Genomic DNA, 21046 nt, shown 5'->3' with positions numbered 1-21046 from the left:
AGTAGTTTAAAAACTACAGGCTATACAACATTGGTTTAAAAATCAGGTTGCCAGATGAAGGATCAGGTAGATCCTTTTGTGCTGTATTGATAAATTTAAACTAAAGCCTTAAATTTCTCAAAAGAGCATGGAAATGACTTCAAAGCCATCCCAGTCTTTTGGGGTGGCCACGTGAGATGAATCCAGATCACTTTTTGAATCCAGTTCCGGTTTTCCCAGGGTCCAAGAGTTCCTGCTGCTCTCTCTCTCTCTCTCTCTCTCTCTCTCTCTCTCTCTCTCTCTCGCTCGCTCTTTCTCTCTCTGAGATCAGTAAAAATATCTCCAATGGGCCGTACTGGCTCTCTCTCTCTCTCTTCACCTTTACACATTATGTCTGCACTGACGCCTCTCATTTCGCTCCTGTCCAGCTCGGCGTTGGTTTAATCTCGGAAATATGGATTGGCTTTGATTTTCCTCGGTCGCCTGTTGAAGTTTTAAAGCCCATTTCTCCGGCGGATCGTGCCTCTGCTCAGCGAGCTTCATGTTTCCTTCGGCAACTTTCGGAAGTTACTCGTTCCGGATGTGTTCACACTGTTGAACTGATCCCTGCGCGCGATCCGAAGGATTTTAAATACGGATTGTGTTCGAGGCTTTTCACACTACTTTTATTTGTGTTTAAAGTGATGGCGGAGCGGGGAGCCCGGCTGCTCCTCTCTCTTTTCTGCATCACGATCACAATTTCACATGCTGAAAAAGGTAAGACCGAGACTGATGGTAGCAACTTTACTTTGCTCGACACACCGTCTGTTGATGTGAAAGTGGCAACTGTGTGCACATTTATGAAAGCGCAGGAATGAGTATGTGTTACTAATATTTTAGACAACTAACACAAAATCGAGGATTTTATCATCGGACACTCTGTGTTCAGACAGCCTCATAAATCACACCATAGGCTACATGTGTAATAACGCTTTTTAAATGCAACGGTCCGTGATCTAGATCGACACCTTCACATTTTCACCTGAATAATAAACCTAATTTCATTATTAATTAACGAGTCAACAAACCGGCCTCATGGAAAATAAGTAATTACATCTCGTTAATTATAGGTCAATAACCTCATGCATTTGTAAATCAGAGCTTCAGTGCTCTGTGAGATAATCCAAAAGTGGTTAATCCATGATATTTTTTGCACAGACGGCATCAGTGAAATAGTTTTTCTTCACTAAGCACTTGAAAGAAAAAATAGAAATATGTGTTTTGGGAAGAAGATCTACCTGTTTCTTTTGGTGTCTGTACAGCTCTGAGTTGAAGAGTGAAAGTGAATTACTTGGCTCTTCTTGAAACCAAATATAAAGCATAACTGGGACAAAAACCATTGCTTACATATATAATAGTGTCTTAACACTGAAAAGACAGCACAGAGGCTGCATATATATCTGAAAAAGGTGCATTTATACAAACTTGTTAATGCTGTGTACTGGCGATGTAAATGCATTTGCACTGATTATATTTTCTGAAAATGTACTTTGAAATCAGTTTTATAATTTGGAAGCTATGAATAAACTGATATTGTGAATAATTAAATTTATACTCAAGACACGACCGTAGCAAACTTAAATATTCCATTTCATTTGCACAGAGCCAATGCAGCATCAGGAGCGCCTCTGATACAGAGACAGAGCTGGGTCAGAGCTACCACATTTTATTTAGTACTGTTTTATGTGCCATTGCATTGCATTCTGGCACAGAACATGGAGCCATAACTCAGCTGTGTAAATATGCCTTTAGAAAGTGTGGTTGTTATTTTTGCTTCAGAGCAAAGAAATTGAATCTGTCAAGTTTTTTGTTAGTTCAATCATAATATTTGTTCAAATTGAATAGGAAAATGCTCACATTTAATTTTTGTGATGCATCATTTAACACTTCCATTAGCATTGGGAACATGTTTCACTAGTTTGGATTGGTGTGCTTGATTATTAGGATCACGTCTGGTGAGAGCAGGCCGTAGTGGAGTTTGCGGCTGGGCTGTCTTGCGTGCAGAGGCTGATGAAAGCTGCTCTGCTGCATGAAAAGCAGTGTGCTCTGGTAAAAAATCAGTACAAAAGAGAGAAATGGGGGGCTGGGTGGAATGGGCAGACTCTGTCTGGAAAGTAATAAAACCAGGAGATTAAGGGGGGAACAGGGAGTTCCTTTGGGAGTTTTGATTGATTCCAGAGAATTGGACCTACATGTGGAGAGAGTTTCAAGTTACTAATTGTGGGGTCCACTTCTGAAAATATGTGTTTATTTGAAATATGGTTTTTAAGGTCCTGAAGCATGCATATGTGAATCAAAAGCACTTTTTTTTTTTTTGCAAGTTCAGGTGCTTACATCTTGCAGATAATGGCATTCCCACTTTTCATTGTATTGGAAAGGAAATGGGCATGTCTTCATGTGAGAGTTTTTTAAATTTATTTATAAAGGTGTCTGTGTGCATCCTTTTTGCATTCAATCTTATCTGCATGATCCTGCTGGGACAGAATTGTGTGCTGATGGCTTCCCTGCGGACAATGTAAACATCATGCTTAAACTCTATAAACACCCTCACAACCTTGTATGCAAGACTGCGATCTCCGAGTGCTGCAAGAGATCTGCTTCCTTCACAGAGGCCTTCATTGCATTTCATAGCACAGACCTCAGCAGGACCTCAATGAAAGGACAGTGTGGTTCTAACAAAGGTCTTCTCTAATGCAGTCTCTATACCAGGTGTTTATTTTTTAAACATTTGGTATTTTAAATAAAATAATGCAATTGTTTGAGTGGATCATTAGAAAGCTTTACTTATTATATTATAACCTAGTGATGCACCAAACTTTTGGCAAGCTGAAATATTCGGCCTAGAAAGCAAAGGTCTAAAAAGCATCCTTTTGGAGGGCCAAATCCATTAATTGAAGCCATAAAGTCTGTCATTGTCTATTTCATGTACACAGTTTGAATAAGCTACAACAGTTAAACATCTCAGCTGTGTGGACAAACTTAACAGTTAGAAAAAAATTCTAACACAACACCATGAACAGCACAAGGAGTTAAATTCCCCAGTTTTAATTACGCAAACTTTTTTTTGAACTTTTGGCCATCTGCTCACTGAAAACTTTAATTCTGCTGAGAGATCAGTGGGTCTTTGGCTAATTGCCTAATGTGCTAATGAAGGCATGATAGTAGCATGTAAAGTAATTATGATTGATAGATTTATTTGTTTATTGCACTTGCGGAAAAAGTGCTGGTTTATAATTTGACCTGATATTCGTCAACACATAATTTGGGTTTCTTTTTGAGGGAGCCAAACCCTTTCATTGTCTTTGTACTAAGCAACATGGCGGTGTGTTGGTATATTTGGGCAGCATACTAATTGCAATTTCATCTTACACGTTATGCAAAAATGATTTGCAAGAATGGATGACGTACTATGTTACTACACTAAAATGAGAAGGATAAAACCAGATCATCACTCTTTCTTGTTTTGTCATTAGACCAGAATGCGAAAATGACTTAAAATTGGATTGCAAATTGGCACATTTAGTTTTGATGACAGAGTGTAAGTTGTGGTTTTAAACATGCCATGTAGTGAGATCATATGGCAACAATTTGCCATTCTACAGTATGAAATGTTCAATGTTGCATGCTGTTTCACTTATTATTAAAAACAAAATAGTACAGGATATTCTGCACTGTGTATAATAAGTGGTACTTAGGCTCAAGTATTCCATTACAAACTTGCCTTTACTAGATTGGCTGTGTCAGAAGGCCTTAATGTCAAACTGTTCACAAGCATTTCTTTTTTTTGTGGTCTCTAAATGGAGGTATGAATGGTTAGAACTGCTTGCGAAAATTTGAGACCATTTATTGAAATAGTAAGATTTCGCCGTATGAGATTATTGGAGCTATTTCTAAAGATCTAAGCCAACTCTGCTAAATTCTGCACTATTACCATCAGTAGTGTATAATTATGTTACTGAGAGCACTAATTTAGTTTACCATTTGAGAAAATGACCAGTCTATGCAAATGCATGAGGTAGTATACAGCTTTTTGTTGTTGGAATTCCAGTGAAATGGTCATGCCTATGGAATGTTTAGTGGTCAACACCCTCATTTGGGATCTGAGTGGTTGCAGTTCCCAGTGGATCTCTCTTTGCAAATTCTTGCTGCCGTGTCTCTTGCCAGCCTCAGCAGCTGGAGAAGATTATCATGCATGTGTGACTTGAATGCTTGTACTTGGTCAAGATAAGCAAAATCCAACTAGAGGTTCTGATAAGCCATTTGCAGTGACTTCCTATTGGTATGATTGTGTTCAACCTTTCAAATCCAGTCTTTGGTTAATAGTAAACTGGATTTTATTAGCTCCAATTATGAGTAGCAGCTCAGTATATATTTATTAGAAAAGACAAGCAACAATGTATTGCTTTGCTCATACATGGGGTTACAGATTTAAACAAACCTCTTTAAACGTAACGCATCCTGCATCAGTTGTTTTGCAGATGCATATCATAATCCAGTCTTGGTATTGGAAACTGGAAAGTTTTGCCTTTTGTGTTTTTGAAAAGTTTCGCATACACCCAACAATATTGTCAAAATGATCCCTGTTCACACAGATCCGAGAAAATAACCAAAAATGTTGTATTATGCATGCCATGCTAGTAGTCGGGGATGTCACTTTGTTAAGAAATACTACGTGCCTGCACATAATACGTAATATGCATACGTATGATATCACCCTTTTCACAAATTTGCATTTTTGTAGTTAACATGGAGACTTTAACCTTTGAAACCTGCAAAATTTTGCATTTTCAGGCCCCAAACATGCTATTGTTAGGTTAGTGAATGGCCCAAACACATAAGTTTTGTTTTTAGTTGAAAACGGTGTTACAGTACATAAACGCCCCCTTAAAGACACTTGATGATCAAACATTAAGCGACCCAGAACACCCAAGTAACCATTAAGCAACACTGTCATGGTAAGTTTTGCATTAGCAAATACATGAGCACTCAATTGTGGGAAACCATATTTCCATGTGCAAAACTGGTCTGTTCACTGCTCATTCCAAATAAAACCCATTTATTGCTGACCCATTTAGTTTAGAATGTTTAACTTTCATTCTCCTTTCCGACAATGCATGGGCAGCTTGGTTCCTATGCTGGTAGTTGAGCTGTCCTGAAAATGGGGTCTGCTTTCTTTATGTCCTGTTTTGTAGCATTTTACATAATCGCGAAAATCTGAAAGGACCAGTCATTACAGTCTCCACACACCTGCTGAATATGCTGACAAGCAAACTTGTGCTGTACTTCCCATCATTAGGTTCCGTGTTCTCAGCAGTAAATGTTGTAATGTGAGTAATGACAGCATGAACTGATATCTGTGCCAAGCGTCCCGGCAGACTAAAGCTGTGAAATCATTGAAGGTGATTGCAGCACCCTGTTGTAGTTGCACATTGCTTGAATGCTAAAGACGGGCACTGTGGGAGCCTTTCCCACACGGCTCTGCAAAAAGGCCTCAGTGTGGCAGAGAGCTGTAGTCTGTAGATGTATCACTGAAGATGGATTGTGAATGAGCTTGATATCAGTGCCAGTCTGCCAGAACTCAGCTTGTTGCTTTTGGCAGCTCAAGACATGCTTAAGATCTTCTCAATGTGCCATACTGAGGTTGGCTTTTGGTTTATCGCAAAGGTCCGGAAAGGGCTCGTCATACCTGCCTGCTTGAAAACAAACACCTCTTCCTTTGCTTAACCAAGGAAGTGTGGAAAATGGAATGCTAGGACTCGAAATTTAAACAGTGCAGTATCTGCCCATTTTATTTTATTTTTTATTAGTTACCAGTACTTTCCAGCTAAATTACAACAGTGTTATGGTGAAAATACCGTTTGGGTGGTTTCTAGGTTTTTCTTAATTGCATTTTATAACTTGTAGATGGTCTTGCAGCTGCAGTGCTTGCAAAATGAGATATGAAGAATTTCTTCCCAATGGTTAGGAGCAGCGGGAATGATGGAAACCAGCTGCTCTGGGTCCCTGACCTCAAGAATCGACCTCTGACCCTATGATGGATAAAAGCAGCTAGAGAGAAAACACCCAGGAGAAGCAGATAAAGCCAGAAAAGCACCTGCAGAGTAGGCCTGACATTCCAGCACTGGACCCTTGGACACGTGACACATGATCCCACCGAGTGTGTTCGTATGGGAGTCGGGAATCATTACAGGGAGGCCAGCTGTTACTATATGCCTAATGAGCTGTTTTATGGAAAATTCTTGATGAACACATATTTGACCAACTACATTTGGAATAAGTACACCCATGTGGAACCAGCACCTACAAAAATCCACAGAAAGCCCCACAGTTTTCCAGAGAACAGTCTTTTCACAAAAGGTTTATCTGATGTAACCCCCCCCCCCCAATCCAACTTTTCATTTATTATTCAAAAGTGATTTTCTTTTGAAAAGTCCTGAACACACCGAGTGCACTAGTCACTTTCAGCTACTATTAAGAGTAGGGATACTCCAATTGATTGGCCACAGATCGATATCGGCCGATAATCACATTTCATGACTTGATCGGTACTCAATGTTTGGTAAATCTCGTGAACCAATCGCATTTTGAAGACGTCTAAGCCTGACCACGTACATGATGTGTGGGACATAAATGATTTTGAGCCACGGTCACGTCATTGCCAGTGTGAAAATGCTATGACGTTTAGAGAAACAATTAGCTTTTTGTCATGTATGTTTTGCATGATGATATGTGACACACACATGGAGAATTTAATTCTACATATACATTTATGAGATGTGACACATGCACAATTTAAATTCAATATATACATTTATGAGACCCTTTTATCCAAAGCAACTTACAGTGCATTCAGGCTATACATTTTTTAATCAGTATGTTTGTTCCCTATGAATCGAACCCACAACCTTTTGCACTGCTAACGCAATGCTCCACCACTTATTAATTTTTAAGTGATGTTAGAGCTGATCTGCACCTCACTGCACACATCTGCGGCGTGTTATGTCTCCATGGGAACTGGAGTTGATTGTTAATCGTGCGGCCGCGGCATGTTTCTGAAGCGGCTCTCTGCTGCTTGGCTAAAAATTGTCTTTTGTGATTTGGCACAGCATGGAGGACGAAACAAAACCTTGTCTAAGCCATAAGGGATTACAGTAACATAACATGCTGATCATGGGATGCTTTTAAATTAACTATCTTTGGCCATATTAGCCTATGCTAATAACAAATGCATAACTTCTTTCAAACTTTATCTGGAATGTCACCATTTCTGTCACTGCAACTTCCTAATTATGTTAACAAAACCACACACACACACACACACATCAGGCAAACAACATGAAAGATGAAATGAAAATGACATCGAAAATTTTCTAAAGAACACCCACGCCTCATTTTGATTTTTAAACATGCGGTACGTGCCCATGTTTATTCAACAAAGCCTTTTGGAGAATTGGTAAGTTTTTGATATTGTGGCGAGCGCCACAAATAAATATATGGGAAACCTATCCCTCAGCACAACCACCTAAGCCCAACTTCCGTCTAGTCATCACCTTAACTTTTTGTAGCCGGTGCCATAGCCAGACTGATAAACACAGACCGGAAGATAACTTCGGGACAGGTGTGTGCGCTCGATAATACGTCTATAAAGCTTGAAGCATCAGAATCGGCATCGCTTTCGGCTGACCATCATGACAAGAAATCGGTACTCCGTATCAGCCGCAAAAATCCTGATCAGAGCATCCCTAATTAAGAGTCTAGTACTCTGAGCAGTTTAACACATTTAACCATTTAAATTCATTCTGCAGTATTCTTTATGCAAATTGCACGTGGACCTCGAAATAAGCAAACCATGCAAATGTGTCCCTTTTCACTTAGGTGAATGAAAATTAGGCAAATTTGCTGGGAGACGATCAGGATTTAATATTTGACTATTGTAAGGAAGGCTTTTTTTCTGAAGCACAGGGAAAACCTCCTGTGATTTTTCTTATCAAAGGTAAACAAATAATATTTTTCTTGTTTCTGTTGTCCCTGTTGTCCCTAAGGTTTAATATCGTTAATTGGGCAATTTTGGAAGAGATGGTTTTTGCCCGTGATTTTCAGTAGTGGTTTCGGGCCCATTATGCTCATCAAAAAGCAATTACAGGAAGCTACTATTGAGTGATCTTTTTTACGTATGGTAATTATACAAAATTCTACATTTGTCATTTCTCACCTCTAGACACTTACACAATTGCCCCACTTCTTCGGATTATGCAGAATCATGTACACAATAATTTGATTATTGGATAATTAGCAGTTGCAATCAGATGATAATCGCAGTCATTACCCTTTACATCTTTTTGGGGCAAAATAGATGCTCAGGGTTTTTTTTACTATACATGTTGAGCTAGTAAGATGGTTTCACTGAGGAATTCCCAAAAGATAATAAACGTTTTCACTAAACGGTGAACCAGTCCGACCCAACCACACCAGCCTACTTCAGAGTCTTACTGCCGCTGCATGTATTTGCAGCATGGCTGGGCCAGTAATTCACGGTCATGGTGATGTTGCACATTGCTTGCCGAAAAGAGGGGGGTCAGGGGTTCAATTGCTCCCCCTGGGTAAAGCCTTAGATACATAGTTACTGTACAGCTCCCCCACGCTGACTACAATGGTAATTAATTTCTAATGAGGGTTGGACCACTTGCTTGTGCCTGCCTGCATTGAGCCCACAGGCTCCAGACATATTCTACTGTGCCCCATTTATTTAAAGAGTGTGTAATATTCTCCAGTTGGGCAAAAGTTCCATTCTGCTTTATGATGTCGACTTTCACTTTTTTATTTTTATTAGATCGCTATGTAGCGATATGAAAAAGATTTGTCTTTTCAGTTTTATGTGTGATTAAATGAAGTTTTTCACACTCAGTTAACCCAACCCGATTCATTTAATGCTCTTAGTGGAAGCACATTTTCAGTGCATTCAGTCACTTTTTAATTAAAGTGGGTGACTTGTATATTGTGGTTTTGGATCAGTGCTGAAGCGGCTTGTATTGATAAAATTTCCTGAGAGGAAACTGTTCTGTGAAATACAGGAAGCCATTAGGAAGTCTGGGCCTCACATCTATCTGCAGCCAGTAAACCGTGTCCAGCTCCTTGTGTAAGCAGTATGAGCTGTAGTGCTTATGAAGATAATTTTGTTGTGAAATCAACAACAAAACCCACAGAAAAAAACACAGCATGCTGATTTCAGGCAGCCAGTGTCACAAATAATTAAAGTCTTCTCTGAGAAAAAACTGAATTTTTATTTAGAGTAGCTTTGATGTTTTTGAGTTTTGGCTGTTTAAAAGTGCTTTTCATTAGTAATATAGTTGCTAAGGTGCTCTAAATAGTTGTTTTTGCATTATTATGCAATTTGACCTAGTTGTACTGAATAGTTGCTAGTAGTGACGCAACAGCCAAAAATATTTGGCCGAAACAGCAGACAAAAATAGCTTTGGAGAACCTAAAGCATTTATAGAAAGTTCCTGAGGAACTGTACTGTGATTGTTTCTTAGGTATTAAGTTTAAGTTTGGTTTTCGGCCAAATTAATACTTCGGTTTCAGTAAAAAGTTAATTTCGGTGTATCAATAGATGCTAGAGCGTTACTGATTGGTTTCCTATTTGACCAAGACACAAGTTTTCTGTGAAGATATTTTGTTCTGTCTTTTTGCCCGACAAGCATAAGTCCAGTTGCTCAGAAAAGCAGCAACAAAAACAAGACGCAGCTCGAAGTTTCAAGATTCTGTTTTTGACTGATGTCCAGTTTACCCTTTAGAGAACAAACAGCCTTGTTTTATTTTAAGTGTACTGGGATCAGTGATCTTCAGAATGAGATTTACCTAATATAAACCTTCGAGCATTTCTTATGCTTTGTTGTGCACAAATTGATTCTGGTTCCTTGACGAGCTCTGGAACTCATTCATATTGTTATTGAAACCTAGTAACTGAATTACTCAAGGTAAACCTTTCCTAATATAATTTCAAGCTTTGTCGTCCATTTTCAACTGGCGAGTTTTTTCCTCTAATGAACAAGTAAATGAGACCATTAAAGTTGTATGTTTCTGGTGAATGGCAAATACAAAAAAAATTATGTTCTCCACTTGCAGATTGGATTTCTTCACCAGAAATGTTATACAGAGCATTGATCACCCATGAAATTAAATATCGCCAAACATCACTCGAGAATCTCAGTGGAAAATTGGATAGTAGTTAAGTGGTTATGGAGCTGTGCTGTATTGGGCCCCTGAGAACCTCTGCAATGCCTCGCTACGGCTATCCTGTTGTGCACTGCTCCTATTTGAATTTCAATCAGCCCTTGATATGTTGTTATGTGAAGGCATGGGGGATGGAGGTGAGGTGTTATATGTGGCGTGACCAACGGAGTCTCATTTGAGGCTCATTTGTGTCTGCTCTCATCCCAGGGGACACATGCTGTAAACTGCTTGCCGCTGGGTGTGCAAACACTATTTTTACTGACGTCTCCAGCTAGCTTGTGCTGATCTCAGGCTGGAGGTGGTACAATCAATATTAACCCCCTCCCTACCTCCTTCTCTGTTGTGTATCACTTCATCATGTGCTGTCACATCTACCACACCTTAGTTTGTTATATTGAATTAAATGTGCTGTGGTTGCAGCATTGCTCCTTTAGCCCATGTCATTCACTCTACGGGGTTCAAGACCATAATTGTCTCCAGGACTCCATTAATCAGCCATATGTTTTATGGGTATTTACCATAATGTGTGATTGAATTATTCTGCTTGTGACACTGTGTGTTTCTTACAAATGTATTGCATGCTGGGAAATGCTAATTCTTCAGTGCCTCTACCTTTCCATATGGTGCTGTCTCTGCGGTGCTACCAAATGAGCAGTTTTTGAAATTAGATCGTAGACGACATTTAAGGAGGACAAAAAGGACAAAGCTTGATGAACAACAAATAATTCATGTTTTTTAGGTACCATTTCCACCGAATGTCACATTTGATCCATTTCCCCTCACAGCCAACTTCCATTAAAAATGGATGCTAGTTTATTCCCCATCTGAGTCCTGCAGGGCACAAATTCCCCATCCCAGCCCCCCACATTACTCAATTGTGGTTCCCATCATTGACTATCCTGGTTTGGTTCAGGCTGAGCTTATACATCATATCCCACTCTGACTAACTCCTATTGTTGGTTTAGCCAAGTGCATTAGGAGGTGTCTGCTTTGTTGGGTTACAAAGCCAACTGCCACGAGATGACATTTTAATAGAAATGCTGCTCTCTTTTGTTGAGGTCACATTGGACAATGCTTTAGAGGATGCATGAGTTTTATGAGATTTATGGCTAGTTTAGAGTTGAAGAGGAAAGCTGCGAGACATGCATGCCAAGTGTATGATGTAAGAAACTGGCCAGGCTTACTCCCACTGCCACAGTAAATGAAGAAAGTGATGAATCAATGAAGAAAAATTAAAGCATGCCTCACAGTGGTCTGATTCAGAACTCCGAATCCTGGAGGAAAATTGAGGTCATTCTAGTTTAAGAGGGTCAGGCTGGTATTTGGAAAATGATTGCTGGATTGTTGCAAGTCTGAGATGGTCTATCAGATCTATAGCTTAAAGGAATATTCTGGGTTCAATACAAGTTTAGTTTAAGTTTTGTGGCATAATGCTAATTACCACAAAAATACATATGCTTTCTTTAAAAAAACAAAAATTGAGGTTACGCTGGATTATTTACAATACAAGCTTATTATAAAAAGGTAATACTTAACAATAAGGTCACATTAACATCAACTAACAATGAGTTGTTAATCAGTGTATTAGTTACAGTATTTATTGATCTTTGTTAATGTTAGTTAATGAAATTATGACTGTTCATTGTTAGTTCATGTTAGCTCAGGTCCATTATTTATATTAGCAGATGCAACTTTTGATTTTGATAACATATTAGTAAATGTTTAAATTAACATTAACTGAGAACTAATTTTCATCGTTAGTTTATGTTAACATTAGGGATGTAACGATTCACTCAACTCACGATTCTATTCATGATTTTGATTTCACAATTCAGTTTAAGACAAATTATGAATTAAATGTGTTCTTTTATTATTGCTTGGACAAAATGCTGTACATTTCTTTCTTAAATTGAAATATAACTATAATAATACACTAATATAGCACTTGCATATTATTGCTCACTTGTTGGTTTTGATTGCTTCTATTGCGTTCATTTTCAGCGTTTATTTGCGCATCTTCTCAGTTAACAATTGCTCTGTGTTAGGGGTGGGCGATATCTCGATATTTAAAATATATCAAGATATTTTTTAAACACGATATGGATTTTGCCACATCGTATATATCGATATATTGTTTATATGTAATTCTGATTCCGCCACTTTGCTCTGCTCGCCCCCGCTCGCTCGCCCCCCGCCTCTTCGCTTTTGTCCCCCCTCCCCTCGCGTGTAGAGAACTAGTCAAAAAAAAAAAAAAGGACAACTGGTTCCATTAATATTGAGATACTTCGGTTTTAAGGCATTGGGCGAACAGCAGGCAGATGTCTACTTTAGGGCCCTTTGATTTCCGCGATGCAGAAAACGTGGACGGAATCGCGGAATCCAGTCATAAAAACGGAATTTACAGTTTAACGCGGAATGTCACGGAATTTGTCAAATTTTGAATGAATTAAAAGTAGGTCATGCACTTACATCAAATCGCGATATGGACTAATATCTGCAAATATTAACCCGGAAAAGTCTATTTAAATATGAATCCTGCATGTTCTGCGTGTCTGTGTTAATGAATGGCGCAGAAGCGCATCTTCATTCATTAAACATACGGAAGCGTGCGTGACACTTGCGCTGATTTCAGCGTCTTTCCTCTAACTAAATAAATATGAGAACATCTCCAGAACTGCACTGAGAGTCACTTCATGAGCATCTGACAGTTTGATTTGAGTAAAACTAGCTCATATCACATCATAGACTGCAGTATCACATACACAGAACTGTAAAATAAAAGTATTTGCTAGAAATCTATTACTATTTTTCAGCAGAATGTACGTAGCCCACTACTACTACTATTAAAATGAAACGAACATAATTTTTAAAGGAATAATCACACAACATTTCTTCCATGTTTTATTTTTAATAGTAAATCCCCTTTGTTTACCAAAAAAAAAATGAAGTTTGCTTAATTTTAAATAATGAAAAGATAAATTACATGAATGTTTTATGCCTTCGTTTGATAACCAGAAAAATGTAAATACACAGAATTTCTGAAGGGAAAAAAACATTTCACATAAGGCTATTTTAAGATTTTAAGAGATTGTTTTTTTTATGCATTTAAATAATTACACATGCTAAAACACAGAATTAGGTAACAATAAAACATATGGTGAAGAAAAAAAATAAAACGTTTCATAGGGCCCTAAACATTTAATATTTGGCATATTTGTTTTTGCAGTAGTTTTTGGGGGGTTATTTTTCCTATAAAGATATCAAGATATATATTGTATATCGAGATATAGCAAAATATATCGAGATATATTTTTTGCTCCATATCGCCCAGCCCTACTCTGTGTAGCAAAAGCTGCTCTATGTGAAATCACACACCTGAGGGAATTTACCGCTGATTAGAGAACTGGCTTTTAGAGCTGTAATCGGGCCTTAAAAGTTAGGCCCGACAGGACCCGAGCCCGACAAGTACATTTTGATTGACAGCGTTTTTAAAGCCCGAACCCGTTTACAGCCCGACATTATTCAAATGTGCGCACGCACAAAGCTCTTTTGCCTTTTGTCAACAATGAGCAATTTATTCATGTTTTAACATAATTTACTCATAACTAACATAGACTAGACCACTTGGAAGTTAATAAAGAAATAAAATAAGTCCTGTGTCACATCGTAACATCTCAGCATTCTAGACATAGGCTCATTTAACCTATAAATAGACCAACGCACCAATAAAAACGAGTCATTTAAAAAAAATTTAATTAAGATAAATTTTAAATTAAGATGGGTATTTGGCAATAACGAAATTAAGATAAAGGCTCCGCCGGATTTGCTTTATTTAATAAAAGAATAATGCCAACATTAGCGTAAATACTCTGTCAACATTATGCATTTAAGACTCAATGAATATTTAGTTATCATTTGAAAAACCTTTACTCACAGAGATTAGGCTAGGTCTACATGTTTTTGTGGAGGAACATGATTGAATCCACTGTAGATGTCTTCAGCGCGTTCCTGCGCTCACTGATGGTGCGTCGTTATTCACTCATTATTCTCATTATAAACACGGTCAAAACTTTTCCACACCTCAGAGTTTGCTTTAGTTGCTGGTTCAACCAAAACGTAATCACCAGAGGCAAGCCTCCGTTACACCTGCTCAGCATTCATTTTCGCATCTTTCTCGCGCTAATCGAAACACATCACATGACCGCTCGTTTACCTCGCAAACCGGAGCGCAAGCCCGAGCCCGGCCCGAGCCCGCGTAAGATGATAGAAATTAAGCCCGAACCCGACCGAACCCATCGGGTTCGGGCAAAGATCTTCAGCTCTACCGGCTTTACTGACGAGATGCGCATTAACGATCGGCCGATCGTGATTGGAGCACCCCTAATATCACCTGAATGTATTTTAGATTTTGTATCTTATGTTAAGTTGAGATGGTTTATATAATGTAAATTTTATGGATGATACTGAACTTTTTTGCCATGTAAATAGCCATAATGCTAACATGGCATAAAAAACTTCATAAACAAACAAACAAACAGCCTTGTAGGGTTTATGATGTTGCTATATTATGGCAATATAGTAGTAAATGTAAATATGTAAATATAACTTTACACAGTTTACACTTTAAAAAAAACCAAAAAACTTTTATCTTAAATTTACATGAAATGTCCATATACAGTTTTTCAGCATATCTAGTGAGGGAACTTACTGTTAACCAATTTTCCCATAGCATTTTTACAGTCTTTTACCGTTAAAATCACTTTAATTTCACAGTGTAGTAAGTAGTTTTTTTTTTCCCACATTAAAATCATATTTAGTTAATCATATAACTATGTTCATCATTATATTTGAAACAACATTAAACTAAACTGAATGATGGCATTGCTTATTTAATTTAATTAATTAATTCATGACTTTTATAACATTAACACTCTTATTTCCCTGTTGTGGAGCTGCTTTGAAACACTAAGTATTGTATAAAGTGCTATGTAAATAAGTGACTTAAAAGTGCCTCACTGTAACAAACGTTTCTGAAAAAGAGCGGCCAAGTGGAAATGAATTTTTACAGTAATCACCATTATGACACAAATGCTGCTGACGATCATCTACCAAGCTGAAACTAGGACTTTCAGGGTAGTTCTGCTGATCAACCATCTAGACTGGCTTGGACCAGCTAATGGCCATAAATGAAAAACCCTGGTTGTAGCTAGATTGTTCAGTAGTGAAGAATAGCCTTCTCAATCTAATAACACATTCACCTCATTTTATCACATGCTAGCATTACACATAAACCCTTGAGAAGCTCTGCTGCCACTGAAAAGGGAGCTGTGAGATGTGTTATATGCTGAAAGGTTTACTGATCCATTGGGGAGCTAGTCAGTAATATCATGCTGTACTGAGATGTCTGGATTGATCTGGCATAGTTGGGCTTCTGAAGAAGATATGTCCACTCTTCCCCAGTTCAGGCAGTAGCAGAACCTGAATCATTTTGTTAGACCAGTGTTCGGATGTCCATCAGACCACATCCATTAACTGTAATGGTTAGAGAAAGTGCTCCTGTGTCTGGATGTGGTCAAAATCACGTCTCTTCATTCTCACGCTTTAAAGATCTTTGCCCAAACAGGTGTTTTCCTGCCTGGGTTACATTCCTTTAGGAGCTTACAAAAACAGTAATGTGAGTAAGCCGATGGAAATTCAGTCTACAGACCATTTTATTCCATTTGATAATTCAGCCACTCACTGTGTGTCTAATTTAACTTCTAGTTTTTCAATATTGGCTGCAGCGAAGCACTTATCTGAGCTTTGTGGATTTCATTTTCTTTCATTTCTATCATTTTAAATCTCTCCATTACTTTTCCCTCATGAGAAGGCTTGAAATGATTTCTAGGGCTTCCAGGGTGTTTGTTGTCCTGAAGGCGATTGCTTCTGTCCATCAGTCTTTCTGGCATCTCATTGATTCCTGGAAGTCATGAATATGTAGAAGAGGCTGCTGAGAAGGAGATGGGAGGAGTTATTCATGTTTGACATTGAGATTGTGCTGAAATGGCTCTGGAATCATTTTCTTTCGCCACCAAGATTGGTAATTCATTATTACTATTGGGAATGCAGAAGGTCTTTCTGTCCTTTTGACATTGCATGGTTTTAGGGTTGTGGTTGTGTCTGTGAACACTTCACCTCAGTGTTATTTTAGTTTCATATTCAGTTTCATTTCATTTTACATTTTGAATTGGCTCTCATTTTTATGTTTCCAATTTAATTTTAGTTTAAGTCACTTTTATGTGTTCATGGTTGGTTTCTAGGTGTTGCTTATTAAGGTCAATGGCTAAATCAGCTCATTTTATTTAAACTGTCAATTTATTTGACAATACTTTAAATAAATAAATGCAATTTATAATTTATTAAATTATAATTTATTTTCTGAAGTCAAAAATATATTTGTTAAGATTGCCGTATTCTTATATTATTATTTCAAAAAAAAAAAAAAAAAAAGCAGTTTTATATATTATAAATATTTTTCTGCCAATTCAGGTATATGTTGCAACCAAAACAATTATTCGATTAAAAATTCACAATAAAACCTAATTTGGTCACTTTCTGTGATTCTCCACGGCATATATGAAGATGTATGCAAGCAAAAAATAATTAATGAATGAATAAGGGGCCATTCACATATTGCGTCTAAAAACGCTTGAAAACCTCAAAAGCTACTCAAAGAAATCACACCAATCATGTTTAGAGAAGTATGCATGTGGAGCACCATTCAAAGCAATGTCATTTGCCCATTGAAATATGCTAATTGCTTTTGTACAACTGCTGTTAAAGCAAATATTATAGCTGCACCACAGACGAGAATGTCTTTCATAAGCTGGAAATCAGACGTCTAAATCTTTTCTGCTGTCAAAAATTATCATCTTATGAGATGGTGTCATAAAAGACAAGGCAGACATTATTGTATTAGTTCCCAAAAATCAAAAATCTGATCCAGATCACAAATTACTCGAGATAGAAATGGAAAAGTGACATCTTTCAGCCACTGCAGTGTTCTGCTTGGGTTGTGATTTCTGCCTAATTTTTGTTAGACTGAGACCCATTTTGTCTGGTTACTGCCTAGATAAAGAAAAGGGCCCAAATATTCCAGTTGTTTAAAGAGGGAGCTCAGTCATGTAAACTCTCATTCACACAGCATAGAAATGTTCAAAGGGGAGTCAAATGAGCCTTATTTTGAGTTGACTTCTATTTCTTATTGTGTGTTGGTGTTGGTCAGTGGCTTGGCAGCAGTTTGACTTTTCCAGCAGATTTTAGCAAGCACGGCTGGTTTTTAAAGGCATTGCAAGGGTAAATTACAATCTTTATTCTCTTTAATTAAACGTACCCTGTGTGGTCTTGGATATTTTCACATTTTCAGTTTGGTTTTATTTAGACTGACACCTCCCACACTGAGAGTCAGAAATGTGCTAAAAATGTGGATGTTATGCTCATATGATAAAAAAAAAAATGGAAAGAAACCACAAGATTTCCAACTGTGGTGAGCTCACAATCCAAGAGTTCATCTCTAACGATGACTGTGTGGAAATTGATACAGGGTGTACACAGGTCCTTAAATGTGGTAAAATGTATTTTTATTATTATGTGAGGTTGAAGTAATATAATATATATGGTATGCACCCTACTGGTCAAAAATTTGGAATATTTTTTTTATGCTCTCTGAGGCTACAATTATTTTATCAAAAACAACAGTAAAAACTGTAATATTTTGTAATATAGTAAAAATTTTGGAGTTTAAAAGAACTGTTTTCTTTAAAAAAAAAAAAAAAAAAAAAAAAAAAATTTATATATATACACACACACATATATATATATATATATATATATATATATATATATATATATATATATATATACATAATAATAATAATAATGTGTATTTTGCTAAAAAACGTCATTAATCTTTTGATCACTGTGTTTATGCTGAATAAAAGTATTAATTTCTTTAAAAAAAGTTCTACTACAGACTTTTGAGTGGTTTGCAAATCAAGAAAATTAAGCAACAAAAACTTGTTTTCAACATTGATAATATGTAATAAATTTACTTGGGCTCAGAACAGCATGCTGGAGTGATTTCTGACGGATCATGTGACACTGAAGACTGGAGTAATGATGCTGAAAATTCAGCTTTGCCATCTCAGGAATAAATTACATTTTGAAATGCATTCAAATAGAAAAAGTTCTGTTAAATTATAGTATTATTTCACAATATCACTATGAAGACTTTCATATAGCAAGACAATACAGTAAGTCATGCATGTTTGAAACCATAAGAGAGTGGGTAAATGGTGACAACAAAAAAAAAACATATATATTCAGATAAAATCAGTTCTGCAGAAAGTGAGACAAATTTAGTCATAAATGGTCATTTTTGCCACAGTGTTTTAGGCAGACAGTAAGCTCTATTAGGCTGATATACTACTGATTAGATAACTGAAAACAACAACAACAAAAAACAAGCAGTGCTGTCAAGACAGTCATCTCCTAGAATGGAATAATATACGCGTGTGTGTGTGTGTGTGTTTTGTGTGCCAATTATTTGTCCATACTGTGTGCACTGCCCATATGTTCATTTCTCGCAATCCTTTTTTCTCTTTGCTGATGAATATGTGTTCCTCCACCTCCCATGGACATTTATTAGCATCTTCTCATGTTGCTTCCCTCAATCAGTGGCTGGTTTTCTCCCATCGGAGCAGGAAGCCTCCTCCCCCTCATTTTAACTGCCCCTGCCCATGGGACTTCATAAATATCATTTCATCCAGTGGAGCCGCTGACATGGAGCAAAGGGCTGCCATAAATCATTCATCCTTAGCCCTGGCTCCCTGTTTAGGAATTCACACCACAAGATCTTTACTATGCAGGTTTGGAGCAGTTCATGATCTAAATACTCCCCCACGTTTCTTTAAGAGAGAGAGAGAGAGAATGTAATAGTGCAGTAGTTTCTATGAATTTTTCTGTGTGCATTTCCTATATTTTATGTGTACCTTTGGTCTTTTTACCGGAAAACCCTTGATTTTTGTCTGACCATGCTTATTTCTTTTTACTTAGCTTAATATTTTAGTTTGTGTGTTTTTGTGGCTACACTTCTGTGGCAAAAATGTAAAATATATTTGATATGAAATCTCTCTCGCTGCCTCAAAAGCACTGTTTTCAAAGATTTCCTTTCATTATTTATTCACAGTCTCTTAAGTCTTTAGGATTCAAATATTCCCCTAGACAGTTTTATACTATTGGTCTAGAATATCTTAAACATTAATCTATTTTATTTAACCTTTTTTTCCCCCACAGAAATGCTTTTATTGGCACCTTTTTTAAGGGAAGGTTTTCTGTGCTTTTGAAATTACCTTTTTTTTAAATAGAAGAAAATTTTATGTCTGTGTGATGTAAATTTAAATATTTTCTTATTGTATCAAATTTCAGAGCTGTATTAATTTTGTAGTATGTACACATGGGATGCACAGATGTCCTATACATTCGCCACTATGTGCAATAGATAACCAGAACATGTGTAATGCGGATCCCACAATGCAATACACTCAGCTCTCATTTTGACACTGATGATGACGTTTCACCTTGAATACTACCATTTTGACACAAAATTGGATAAAAAATGAAAAAGAATTGTATTTATTTCTGAGATGAAAACAGGAAGCAATACAGTGAATTTAATATGCTTTGATTGAGGCTATGTGGTGAAAATGTATTGCTCTACTGCATTCTTTTACACATATTATTTAAAAAATAATACTTGGAATTGTACTTTGTTGTGCAAGTCTTCTATTTCAATCATATTCAGACCATTCCTGTTTATTAGTGCAGTGTATTACTAAGGTATTGCTGTTTATTATCAATGTCATTTTCATGTTTTCGTTGTAGGGTTAGGAAACCAGAAGTATTAACTATTCTGAAGCTCGGTGGAATGCTGAGATGAATTCTGGGTAATATTTTTTTATGCGCCCGTCTTAGGTCTGCAGATATACAAAACAGTAATTCTGAACGGCAGAAACAGAAGGAAACCTATTTTTAACATAAAAGATAATTCAATCACAATTTGCATGATCCCATAAGAGATTTGTTTGACGTTATTGTCTCTCTTTGAGAAACACAGAAAGCCTGAAAGCATTTTGAATTGGCTTATAGATGAATGGTTGTTTCTCTCTCTCTCTGCATTGAATAATGCAAGTACATCCTATTTGAATAGTGTCTTAGCATGAATGTTTTCTCAGCAGAGACCATTGCTGACATTTCCACACAATTCTGGTACAGAGCTCCATGAGATCTGACTGCAAGGATTTGCTTCGGAGGCATTGTCAGTTGTCTTTGTACAAATTGGTGTCAGTCTTAGCAGTTTATTTTGCCCAGCAGACAGAGTCTCTCTGTGAAGAGCATTAGTGCTGCTGTCTGCTCTGCGTGGAACAGGCCCTGTTGTTTTCTTCACTGATTTACAGCAGCTTTGTTTTGTCAAAGACATACAGTCTTAATCCACTACCAGAGGAGTGTTCTGACTTAAAGGGATAGTTCGACCAAAAACAATAATTCTGTCAGTATTTACTCTCCCTCATGTCACTCTGAATCTATATGATTTTAGTTTTCTTCTGTTGGCCAAAAAGGAGATCTTATGCAGAAGGCTCATACTGAAAGTGAATGGGGACGAATCAATCAATCAATCAGTCAGTCAGTCAGTCAGTCAGTCAGTCAATCAATCAATCTGTCAATCAATCTGTCAATCAAGGTTTATTTAGAGTACTTT

The 21046-nt window shown here is 37.2% G+C and overlaps 1 protein-coding gene across 10 annotated transcripts in view; it reads left to right on the top strand.

Moving 5' to 3' along the window:
• Nucleotides 1-299: 299 nt before the first annotated feature.
• Nucleotides 300-21046, top strand: part of LOC113051797 (neogenin-like) — a 136572-nt gene continuing 115825 nt past the window's right edge. For 8 of the 10 annotated variants that reach the window (XM_026215882.1, XM_026215881.1, XM_026215879.1 and 5 more), the window contains exon 1: nt 301-735. In XM_026215882.1, the coding sequence (XP_026071667.1) occupies nt 663-735 (73 nt within the window). In that variant the 5' untranslated portion in view covers nt 301-662. Of the gene's footprint in view, nt 736-21046 lie in introns of all 10 variants that reach the window. The other 2 variants (XM_026215883.1, XM_026215884.1) reach the window with 2 other exon arrangements.

Source organism: Carassius auratus, chromosome 32 (genome assembly GCF_003368295.1).
Source record: "Carassius auratus strain Wakin chromosome 32, ASM336829v1, whole genome shotgun sequence".
Classification (NCBI taxonomy): Eukaryota; Metazoa; Chordata; class Actinopteri; order Cypriniformes; family Cyprinidae; genus Carassius; species Carassius auratus.
Note: the sequence above shows the minus strand (reverse complement) of the source record. Positions and strands in the feature narration are given on the sequence as shown.